Source organism: Empidonax traillii, unplaced genomic scaffold (assembly GCF_003031625.1).
Source record: "Empidonax traillii isolate 1590-97213 ecotype Southwest subspecies unplaced genomic scaffold, ASM303162v1 scaffold62:size2133460, whole genome shotgun sequence".
NCBI classification, from domain to species: Eukaryota; Metazoa; Chordata; class Aves; order Passeriformes; family Tyrannidae; genus Empidonax; species Empidonax traillii.
Genome location: NW_020955255.1, coordinates 1,637,644 through 1,650,261, shown reverse-complemented (window position 1 = coordinate 1,650,261; position 12,618 = coordinate 1,637,644). Strand labels below are relative to the sequence as shown.

Sequence of the window (12,618 nt, the reverse complement as noted above, 5' to 3'; positions counted from 1 at the left end):
TCTACATTTAACGCATATTCAAAATGCTTTTTAAAAGAAAAAACAAACGCCTCTTTTTCTAGATTCACAAAAAACAGAGGAAGAAGTTGTACAAACAACCCATAAGACTTTAGGTGCTCCGAGCCCAAGGCTCTCACCGAGGCTGCTCTGCACAGCCAGCTCATGAGATTCTTTCCTCACAGACAACAGCTTGGTACCTGTTAGGCTCTACCCACCTGTTCAGGGCGCACTTGAGCATTAATCAGCTGGAAAACAACAAAATCTGAGAGGCCGACATTTTCCAGCAAGAAGGAAGTGAGGGTCTCCCCATCTTTCAAAATGTCTATAATTCGTATGCCTCTTCCTGGATGAAGAAAGGAATCCACAGATCAGTGAGATACCAAACAAAGGAAGCTAAAGAACAACTCATACCCTGGCCTCAACCTGCAAAAAGAATGTACTTTGGCTCTTATACTTAGTAGTGACTAACAGGGTATAAAATTATTCTTGCAATTCAAAATCATTTTAATCCTTTGTTGGGGAATGATAATCAGAAAATGCTGAGTGGTCTGACTCTGCATATCTGATCTCTCAAAGATATTTCGGATTAGAGCCACAGCAATGGATGTACTGAAAGCAGCCTTGACTGCATTTGAAAACATCTGCCTTTTTTAATGCAATGTTTTATTTTAAATGTTCAGATTCAAGTACACTACTGTTGTTAGTGTCCTTCCTTCTGGGCCTTGTGTAAATACTTTATCCAAACCTTTACATTTACACTAATTTATCACTCACTGTCAACTAATCTTAGCTAGTTAATCTTACTCTTTAGCATTGCAAAAGTGACCGCTGAGAATCTTCCATGAAAAAAACCTCAGTTTCCCTGGAGAAGCATAAATATGCTTGCAGTTTATGCTTCATATTAAACTAGATTAGCAACTACTAAACTAAAAGCTGGCAAATCTTCAGGTAAACCAGTGAGACTATCCACTGTTAAATTAGACACATATAAGAGGCCACCAAATTTCCCTAATCCTGCCTATAACAATATTCAAAATACTGCTGCTCACAAAGTTAAACAGTGACAATCTTTTTAAACTTGTCTACGCTACAAATCGTTTCAATGGGAATTCTGCCTCAGCATGCTCCAAGAGAAAGCTTGGGAAGTTAATGTTGCTCATGTCCGTTGAATACTACAGCCTTTTTTAAAGGTAGTTCACACAGCATCAAGCAACTCTAGTAAAGAATGCTTGAAAAGCATTAGTTCTAGTCTTCAGGCAATTGAAACTGCCAGGACCAGAACATACACCGCTGACATGGGGAATGTAGCTTTAGACATCTCCACATAAACATGCACAAATGTGCTGCTGGGGCCTCATTCTGTGAGTTAAGCAGAGTCTTATCAGAGTTTGCCAACTAACTTCCACAATTCCATCTGCAATAAGCATGTTCTGGCCTAGGGCTGTAGGGGCTGAGCAGGACTTCTTCAATTGTTCCTCTATGTATTTATTCAAGCAGTAAACACTGAAAACAATAGTAGGCGTCTGTCCCTCATATTCTCACTGATGCCTTTCCTGGCACCCAGGCATCATGGAGGAAAAAGCACACTACAAGAACACATCAAATGTGTCAGTGCAAGGGGAGAATGGGACAAGGAAGGAGGACTCAAGAGTGAGATCCAGTTTAGGGAATCAGCAAAAGGAGCAGTCTCAACTCTGACATTTGCTAAATGGCAAAGGATTTGAGAATGGGATATATCAATTCTCAAAGCCAGTTCATTTTTATGCCTTTAGTTTTAGGAGTATCTTTTCAAGTTCTGTACTTAAAGTCCAAATATTAAATAAAAATTTATTATACCATTTCCTATTTTTCCCAAGGACTGTGTTTTGAGTTTGGAAAGTTGTTTTAAATAAAAATTAATGCTGGCAACTTGCTTTTTTCAGTCTTGTTTATAACAAGTTTTCATTGCCTTCTCTTTCAAAATCATCATCAAAACAAGGGGGAAGTGTTTCCTTCTTCACTGTTCCAAACCTGTTTTAGGTAACACTTGTAACAAAGCACCTCGAAGCACATCTCTGGGTTATGCTTCTAGTGTATGTTCAGGCATGTTCCCAGCTTTCCATTCCTCTGCATCTTCCACGACATTTTCTTACTACATCTGCCTCTACTGTAATAATTAATGAAATCTCTTCAGCCACATTTTACTCTGGGTAGTGAGAAATCCATCCTTTTGGATTTTGAGTTTTGTCTACTGTTACTTAAGTAAGATAATTGTAGAATGGAGTTGACTGCCTCTCTCCTTTCTCTTAAATGACAGGTGATAAAACACTGAGTGTGTTTCAACTTACCCTAACAGCAAGCTGAGTAACAGCTACATGTGAAATATATTATAATATTGCCACTCTACAGAGTAACTACGATCCAATTCTCAGAAGGAAAAATTAAGTAGTCTAAAGGATACAGACAAAACAATTACCTGCAATTCTTTCAGGATTAGTTCTCATTGTTTCCATAAACTGAGTCATAATGATCAGTTCTTCCCAGATTCTGCCAAGGTCATGGATTTCAGGGCCTTCCAGTAAGAGTTCCTGAGCATCTTTATATACCCTTGCAAGGCTGAAAGAAGAAATAGTGAACAAATAATAATTTAAGACTGATGATTCTTGAGAACCTATTAAAAAAAAAAAAAAAAGGCAAAGTTGACTTTCTCTGTGTTCGGGATGAGGAAAAAATAAATGATTTTTTTCTCAGTCTCAAGTAGCGGGAGATTCAGTTAGATTTGAAGTCCACAGAAGGTTTAAGAGGGCTACTGGTGTTGCAGAAGGTTGGCCTCTCCTACGTTAGCCATGCTGATCTTGCTGGGGAGACAGGACCTTCCTCAGACTGCACGCATCCCACAGTTCTGGTGCAAATCTGCTCTGGCTCTAGCCCAGACTCAGCTCCAGTGGTTGAACGGGGCACGCTGGGCACAGGCAGCTCTGCTCAGCCAGGTAAGTGACATGAAATCAGTCAAACACAGAATCTTCCTCCCTCTCTAACATCAGCCTCCTCCAATTTAACACTGGTGTTTAGGTCCCTTCAGAACATTTCTTCGAGGAGTGGCAGGAAAACATAAGGGATAAATGGTCACAGACAGCTGTTCACCTACTGGGTCTGGGTTAGAACATGCAGATCATGCAAGGATGCCATCAGGTCCTGTGTTTATGAACAAGTATAGAAAATCCTTATTATCAGGGCAGACCATTACATTTCTTTAACAGTATCATGTTTTTCCATACATAGAATCATATATATCAGTCCTTATGACTTATTTTAGCTTGAGGAAACAGCAAACAGGAAGGTTCGAATTCTTTCAGAAAACACAATGTATTTACTTCCGCTGGAATGCATTGAATTTACTCTAAGTGACAGTTTGCTCTTTAACAAGTAACCTAAAAAAGCCAGAGCATAAAGGAAACAAACCCCTCTAGCTTCACTGCATGATTGACTGTACCCCACAAAAATGTTCAGCTGACCATTTTAAACCCTGTTCACTAGGAAACAAGGTCAGCTAGTAAGTTAACCCCAAGCTACAGACTTTCACATGACTGGAGCTTCAATGGCCTTGAGATTGTTAGCTCATGAATTTTAATGATTGGATGCTCCAAAGTGGACTTTGCAAAGGGAGATTTGGAGCATTTTTTAAAATTTATTCTAACAGGTTTTTAATTTAAGGGACCTTCTCTGCTATGCTGTTTTTCATGACTCAGCTATAACAAACACCACAAGAAAACACTCCCACAGTTCTTTTTCAATAACAGTCAGGAAATCTCCCATCCTCCTGCTTCGCTAACAAGCTTAGTACTGAAGGTTACTGTGCTGGTAAGTCTCACAAGTATACAGCCAAAACAAGCGCTACATAAGAACTGCCAGTGCAGGTTTTTCTTTGCTGCTACTTCATTGGAGCTCTCATTCAGGAGGGACAACTCAAGCGATGAGAAAAGAAGGCTTAGGGGTTTCATGCTCTTATATCAAAAAGATCTGTCTGTCCCGAGACATTCAGTAAGCACTCAACAATAGAAAGGATGGATTTTATTAAACGGACACGTGTTCCCTAGAGACTAATACAACTGAAGTCTTTCTCCAAAAGGCCTAAACTCACCCTATGAGCTCTGTTTCAACTTTGCTGACCACTGTTAGCATGAAACTGATGCGCTAGAACCAAAGATTTTTGTCTTCCACTGTTTGCACACTGGTGCCTTATTAAATGCTCACCCTTCCCTTTTCATTCACACCATAGAACTATTCTTTCAAATACTCCTGGGTGCACTGAGGGATCTTTCTAAGCAGGCTGAGGATACTGTGCCTTTTCTCCTTGTATCATTCATGCCCACGAACACACAACAGTTGCCAGGAGCAGGCTACCAGCAGCTGCCCTGCAGGCTTGCACTGCTGCAACCCAGGCTCACACAGACAACTCTGCTTACATGGAATTTTTGTAGTTAGACACTACACCTGGACCCTCTCCAGGGGTTGGGCTGCGGAAACAGGGATTGTTCATGTTACAGAAGATGCCATGTAACCATGGCAAAGTTCCTGCTGATGGCATTGCCTTGTTTGGGAAGTGACCTAGAGTATGGAAACACAAAATATAAATAGTTAGGTGCTGTCTAATGCAGCCTGTGGGAATCTAAACAGCATGATTTCATGCTATTCACTACAGAAGGACTGTGATACCAATCCTATAGGTTTATTTTTTACCAAAAGAATAAGAAGTCACGAATATAAGCAATAAAGTTATTTTTGACAGAAACAAGTTCTGAACTAATGTGGGGAGGTTTTTCCAATAGGTAGTGAGCTAGTACTTTCTCAGTAAGAGAATTACAGAAATCCAAAACTTGGTAGAACCTTGAAACTTCATGCGTGTCTGACCAAAAAGAATCTCACAGGAAAACTAGAACTATTTTCTTTCTCCTCACTGGTAATTCTTACAATATATGGCTGTAAATAACTAAGCTACTTGAACTAAAGTTTGTTCTTTTGCCAGAACGATACTCCACAAGCAGGTCCCAGTATCTCTGTCTGAGAACTCTAGCCACTACCTAAAACAAGTCTGATCATTTTAACATCTTAAACATTCTTACATTCATGTTGGCGATACAGTGGATTAGCTTTCCTCAGCCAGACAAGGGCAAAAAATAATGACAGAGGCCATACAAGCTCCACTAAAAAACGAAGCTGCAAAAAGAAAAAAAAAATTAAAATAAATTTTACAAATAGACCACCATAGAGTCACTAAGTGAGTAACAGGATAAGGCCCTTCTCACAGCAGCACTATGCTGCCCAGAGCAACATGTGCCCATGGTTATTCTTTGCCTCTTTCAGCGTTTGAAAAGGACACCCAGAAAGAGTGAGGATTCATCAGAGTGCCCTGAAGCATTACCATTAACTCAGTGGCTTCTCTACTTCCTCTAAGAACTATCTAAGCATCCTCACTGAGGTAAGAATAGGCAGCAAGTAGTAGATGACTCTACAACAAGGATTAGATGCAAGGGAGAAAAAGTGTGGGGTTTTTTTATCCCCACTTCAACACTGCTGAGCTCTTTAGTAGGCTGTCTGTGCATTGTGCTTACCCAAAGGTAAAAGACTTCCGCATAAGCTTAACATTCTTTGACCTTTACTTTTGGTTTGTCATCATTCATTTCAACACAAATAATTTCCTAATACAGGTAGAAATGTACACATTAGGATCAAACACCTTATTCAATAACATAGAGGATCCCATCAAATACCACTTTATTGCCCAGATCTTTCAACAGACGTACAACAGTCACAAGTTCTCGTGTCATGACAGAAAATCAAGGGCACTGTTTTACCACAGAGCAATGTCCTGCCTGGTTTTCAGTCTGTTTCCTCCATTCCTGTGTTTTAGTTTGTTTTAGTGCCTCTGTGTGTTTTGGCAGAGGCTTGAAACTACAATCCCTTGACCCTGTAACACAGCCTTTGGGCTCTGAGGGACAGCAGTGGGATTTTTATGTCCAGACACGTGGCACTTTTTTCCTCCTCCCTACAAGAGAGAGTACAAAGTATCTTCAGAACTGGGGTTGCAGCACGTGCCCAGGAAAGCCCTCCTTGCTTCTTTATCTCCTCCCCAACCAGGTACCAAAAATATAACAACAATGCATATAGCAGCAGAGCCAAAGACAAGATAGGTCACAGGCTACTGTTGTTTTGGGCAAGAGAGCATACTTAAGAACGGGTTCTTTGGAGTAGTCCTGTTTTTTCCACTATAACATTGCCTGATAGTTTTAGTTAAGCACAATATACCCTTACAGGAAAATGGTAGAAAGCTTCACACCAGGCAATAATTTCCTAATTTTTTTCTGGTAAGACTCTCCTTTTAAAAACAGACAAAAAAATCCCACTCACCACCACCTAGGAAGTTATGCATGCCTCTTATTTTTAAAGCCAGAAAGAATCTTACCAGCAGCAAAGGGCAGATGACACAATTATTAGAGAAGAAAACCTGACAGCTGTTGTGCACAGCTCAGAACACAGCGTTACAGATCCTTCCCAGCAGGGCCCACAAGGTGTGATCAACATCCATTGCCCCTCATTTCGTAAGAAGTTTGGGACAAGCACCACACACCCATAAACTCAGCTGGGAAAGAACTGGGGAGACTGGTCATCACCTCTGCTGCAGAGTTAATCTTTGTTAATGCTCAGATGTAGATTCTTTCTTCATCCCCAGGAAATAGAAAATCCTCGGACTTGAATTTGGTAATTCCTTTCTGTCTGAGCTAACTAGTTTGGAAGGGATTAAAGTCTAAAGCACAAGGGAAGCTTTCTTTCAACCTGGTACACAGGGTGTCGTGCAATAAGGACAGACCAAGTCCTGTCAGACCTCTGACTCTTTCCTGTGAACCTTTTCCTGAGGACACACAGCTGTCTCAGAATTCACTAGAAGTATCAGAAAGCAGCCCATAAGCTGCAGAACCACAAGATAAACAGCCAGAAATCCCAGCCACATGCACAGAGAAAAGTGGCCCATACAAAGATCACATTTGATTCTTTGAGGGATTTGTGATTTTTATATGCTGATAAATGTACCAGCCACTTAATCCAGTGGAGTGTATGACCCAAAGCTGAGACCCAAAGACTAACACTTTACCTTTTGTCTTTTCCGGAGGATCCAGTTCTTCCAAAGCAGAAGTCTGACTTGTCTAAAGAAGCTCATTCTTCTGCATCAACACTTCTAGTTAACCTGTGGCAAAGGATGCATTGCCATTTCTCAGCTGACAGCTGAAACCTGAGACCTTAGAGCAAAATAACAGCTTTCTGTTCTTATTTTATGTTATCATAGAGATCGGTTCCTTTCATTGTCTGCACCATTTCATTTTGCACTTGATAGACTATCACACATGAAAAATTGTGGTTTTCCTTTGTACGGAGGCTGTTTCCTGTGACACATTTATCGGCACCAAAAAGCAGTGGAGAGGAAAAGCATCTCTTTCGAATAAAAAAAGTCATTAACATTGAATCTGGATATTAACTTGGACTTGCATGTAATGAAGGCAGTTAACCATTGCATCATTTATTAGAATAAATCTGTGTTTTAAACTATATTTCCAAGAAAAGATGTATTTACTACTAGACATTAGTTTATACAAAATTGTTTAGTTATTATGACACAATTAGGTTTACCATTCAGACACTATAAATATATGTTGATTAACAGAGTCTGGAAAGGATTTTAAAAAACTAAATCCATTTTGTTGCCACTTTTAATATTAAAAAATACAGGATCTCATATTTTTATGCTTTTAAATTCAGCAATTCCTATGAAATTTTAGTAGGGATACAACAAAATCTAAACTATTGTATGCTCTGTTTTTGAGGTTCATGACTCATAATCATCATGAATTTTTACCTTCAAAAAGAAAAGGAGAATTTGACATATATATTCAAATATGAGACACAGGGACCTGTTAAAAAATAAACGCATCATTTAAATTTGCTACTAACTCAAGTAGAGCAAAACACTGTAGTAAAATAATGGAGTAGAACCATGATAAAAAATAGTACCTAACAAAAATGTGTAGAGAACTCCACGTGGGTTGAGGAGGTACATGAACTTCTGGAGTGGTTAGTCATGGTGGACATCTATCTTCACTCTTTAAGGGCAGCACCCTGCTCATAAAATCACTGATGGCTTGAGACTGCTGCAATTAGAAAGAGCACAGGCACTGAAGGAAATGCAGTTTCTAAAAAAGAAGCTTATTTACATAGATATTAAAATTCTTTTAAAGTCACTTATGAACTATTCATTGTTTTCCATGAAGACACCAGCACAAATTATGACTGTTATTATTTAGAATGGCACACACTTTCCGCATGCTCAAGGGATGCAACTCATACCCACAGCACAAGAAAATGTATTTTGTTCATTTTCCTTTTGCAGGAACTGATTTCCTCTCTGGGGGCTGATTGTTAGAACCAACAAAATAACCTTGTTCTATCATCAGAATACTATTGAAACATTGGAAGACTCTTACAAAGCCCCAACTTGAGAAAATAAAAAATAGCACTTCTTTTTAACTTTGTGATTGTCTTTTTTCCCTAGTAGTTTATACCCTAAAATGGGAGAATGATTTACTGAACACATTCAGAAAGAAAACGCATATATATTGTTGACAGAATAAAACAAACTGAAATAAGAAATTGGTTACATCAGTCATTAGAGCTAGTTTTAATACACAGTATAATAAATCCAAATACTGGATTTAAATCATAGATACATTATTTTAATTTTTAAATTTAGAAAATCTAATTTATCAAAGTTCAAACTCATCTTAGAACCTCCAGCACAAAATCAGAGGAAACAAATAAGGGTTAAAATATCTTTAAACAATAATAAAAAAAGGCCTTTTTTCACTCATTTTCCACTTTTATCATCCATATATTCTTGTTAGACAGCAAATATTCTAGTGTTCTAGTTGGAACCACAAAACAGTGTCTGGATTAGGAATGAAGTTAAACATTTATTTCTCAGCTGATATTACAGGAGGCTGAAGAGAGTCATGAAGTGAATCAAGTATTTCTGTATTTCACTTTATTTGAGGTAACAGTGAGGCCTAGAAATGAAATAAGCAAATTAGCATCAAATGAAGTTTCATATTTTGACTGGCTGCCAACAACAAACAATAGCTCTTCCCTGACTTCATCACAGAGGCTCAGTAGAACATTCCAGGCCTCCAGATTGTTAATAACAGTTACTAAAAGGGTCCTCTTACCCTGCATATACCATATAATTACACTTTATTATCAAAAGCTATTAGGAATTTCTCCCAAGCCACTTCTTCAAGCCACTGTCTTCTGAATTGAATCACTGCTAATAATCATTATGGTATGTTCCTGCTTTTTCAAAGGAGCCTGAGCTCCAGAAGTACTGACATTGTCACAGCCTTCCTCATTCCCATCAGGTTAAGAACATTGCAGTGTCTTCATAAATTCTCAAATTCCTTAATATCATTGTCATAAACAAGCATCACTCTTGGGTAACTTTTTTTAGCTAATTCCTTCCACTGTATGTCTGCTGACATGGCCCTGGAGAAGACAGAAGTCTTTTCCACTATTTCAAACTTAGTTCATGGGATTTTCAATACTTTCTTTAAGCTTCACTTGTTTCATGAAGGTGGCACAAGTGCTTTTTTCCACTGAAGACAATGTTTTAGATGCTGGGAAGTTTCTCTAGGATTTCTAGATAAATCAGAACTTCAGTAACCAGAGAAGATGATTTTTTTTCACCCCATCAATTTTCACAAAATTTTCTGACAAAATTAATGTCCTTTCTGTTGCTAGACTTCCCTTCTGAAAGGTCTGGGAAGTTTGTTCTCATAACATCTATGTGTGTGGATATACAGGTAGTTCACCACATTTTTTCGTGGACCATCACCCTTAAAGGGTGATGAACAGAGATAGTGAAACACAAAAGTAACTGTTTCACAACACCAGGAGAGGAGGGGAAAAATATTTTATTCTTATAATCCGATTTTCAATTTTATATTTTTTAGAACTTCTACAATGCAAGCATATTTCTCATTCACACAGAAATACATTAAGCTAAATGACCTTATGTGTTCAGATTCAGAGCTCCAGAGATGCATTCAGAGAGCTTTTCAGCAAGTCCTGTCCTACTTCAGCTAATAATTACCAAATCAAGTTACATATCAGCATTAAATGGCTCATTTCACATCTCCAACATAAATTTACCACAAAAAGTATGGTCAAATCCAAAAGCAAAAGAGCACAGAGTGAACACTGAGTCCTTTACAGATTTTCATCTGTAAGGGCTGGGACAGGAATGCAGCAAAACCTCTCACTGGTGCTCATGCCGGGCAATGGCTCTGTATAAGCACTGTTGCAGCTTCCCTCACTACCACGCTATCACTGTTCTTCAAAGTAGGGGTTGAGTAACAGTCCAGTGTTCTTTATTTAAAAAAAAAAAAATTAAAAAGGATGTGGCAGTGCTTGCCTGTTTCTTTCTCCTTCACAGGACTTTGGGGAGACCTGAGAATCCCGTTTCACTGAATTTACCAACTGTTGGACTTTCCCCAGAGCACACTGCAGCTCTGACAGCAGAGCACTGCGCTCAGCACTCTGCTTCCTTCCCAGCACCATTGCAGGACATTCCAGCCTCTGCACAGATGTGCCACCTAAACCACGGAATTTAACCTGGCTTCCCTCACCAAGGATGACGAAGCCCAGGTTCAGGTCACCCCTATGTGCTGAAATATGATCCAGTTGGGGGGAAGACTGGCTTTGGCTGAATAGGGTGCTTTCACAGGAACTCAGGGAAAAATAGAGAGTTTATGACCTTTGGAAGAAGGGACAGGCAACTCAGGAAGAGTACAAGGATGTTATTAGGTCACACAGAGAGAAAATGAGAAAGGCGAAAGTTCGGCTAGAAATGAATCTGGCCACTGCTGTGAAAGATAATAAAAAGTGTTTTTATAATGCATTACCAGCAAAAAGAGGGCCAAGGAAAATCTCATCCTTTATTGCATACAGAGGTGAACATTGCAATTAAGGATGAGGAAAAGGTTGACATATTCAACGCCTTCCTTGCCTTAGTCTTCAATGTAAGGACTGGTTATCCTCAGGGCAACCAGCCCTCTGAACTGGCAGATAGGGATGGGGAGCAGAAAAGACCCTCTTCAATCCAGTAAGAAGTAGGTAGTGACCTGCTGAGCCACTTAGACACTCACGAGTCTATGGAGCAAGATGGGATAAACCCAAGGCTACTGCGGGAGCTGGTGAAGAGCTCATCAAGCCACTCTCCATCATTTACCATCTGTCCTGGTTAACTGGGGAGGTTCCAGATGAATGGAAGTAGGTCAGTGTAACAACCATTTGCAAAATGGTCATAACAACCACAGGCAGTGCTACAGGTTTGGGGAAGAGTGGCTTGAAAGCAGCCCAGCGGAAAAGGATCTGGGGACACTGGTTGACAGTGGCTGAACATGAGCCAGTGTGTGCCCAGGCGGCCAACGGCAGGACCAGGGCAGTGACCACCCCTCTGTGCTTAGCCAAGGTGCAGCTGCACCTTGAGTACTGTGGCCAGTTCTGGGCCCCTCACTGCAAGAGAGACACTGAGGTGCTGAAGCACCTCAGTCCAGAGAGGGGCAACAGAGCTGGGGAAGGGTCTGGACAGTGAGGCATATGAGGAGCTGCTGAGGGAGCTGGGGGTGTTTAGGCTGGAGGCTCAAGGGAGAACTTACTGCTCTCTACCTGAAAGAAACTTGTAGCCAGGTGGGGGTCTGTTTTCCCAGGCAACCAGAGATGGGACAAGAGGACATAGCCTCAAGCTATGGGGAGGTTCATGAGGAATTTTTTCACTGAAAGGGTTGTCAAGCATTGGAATAGGCTACTCAGGGAGGTGGTGGAGTCACCATCCCTGGAAGTGTTCAAGAAATGACTGGACATGTCACTTAATTAGTTAAACACAGTTTAGCTGACAAGGCGGTGTTTGGTCAAAGGTTGGACTTGATCTTGGAGGTCTTTTCCAACCTTAATGATTCTATGATTCTGTTCTATAATCGTACGGCAACCTCCTCTTTTACAAGTAGCTTTGATTTAATTTCTGTCTGACACATGCTCATATCACAGTTGAGACCCAGCCTGCCTCAATGTGGGCAGAAAAACAAACCTGTATAAAGCTGCAGAAAGAAGCTCACTCTGATTAACAGCAATACAAAGCAGAGAAATTAATACTGCTGTTGCTGCTCAGCTCTGGACTGCATTTAAGTACTTACTGCTATGTCTGAGGCAAACACATACTTTAATAGTTTTATCCAGCAAACAAGCATTTTAACCCTAAAATCCTAAGTCCAGTTATTTTAAGAAAATGAATCTGTTTTTGCTGTCCACATGTTCACAGAGACAGCTCTAACAGATTAAACTAATCTCTCCTAATTAGATTTTTTACATCACAATTGGATGACGGTAGGGTATATTTTGCTTTCTATGATCAACTACATCAGCTGCTCCTGTGACACATTTTTGCTCTGCAGCTTTACAAAGAGATCTTTGGAAGTAAACAGGGAAGCTTATGTGGGGCCTATCATTTTACATGGGAAGGAAAAATCCAGTTCAGCTTAC

General features: G+C 40.0%; 1 protein-coding gene across 5 annotated transcripts in view; it reads right to left on the bottom strand.

Moving 5' to 3' along the window:
• ABCA4 (ATP binding cassette subfamily A member 4) overlaps positions 1–12,618 on the bottom strand; it is a 74,141-nt gene that overhangs the window by 58,866 nt on the left and 2,657 nt on the right. For all 5 annotated transcript variants that reach the window (XM_027879961.1, XM_027879960.1, XM_027879964.1 and 2 more), the window contains 6 exons: positions 8,044–8,180; positions 7,130–7,222; positions 5,103–5,196; positions 4,446–4,587; positions 2,456–2,595; positions 216–343 (listed from right to left, as the gene is read on the bottom strand). In XM_027879961.1, the coding sequence (XP_027735762.1) occupies positions 216–343; positions 2,456–2,595; positions 4,446–4,587; positions 5,103–5,196; positions 7,130–7,195 (570 nt within the window). In that variant the 5' untranslated portion in view covers positions 7,196–7,222; positions 8,044–8,180. The remainder of the gene's footprint in view (positions 1–215; positions 344–2,455; positions 2,596–4,445; positions 4,588–5,102; positions 5,197–7,129; positions 7,223–8,043; positions 8,181–12,618) is intronic.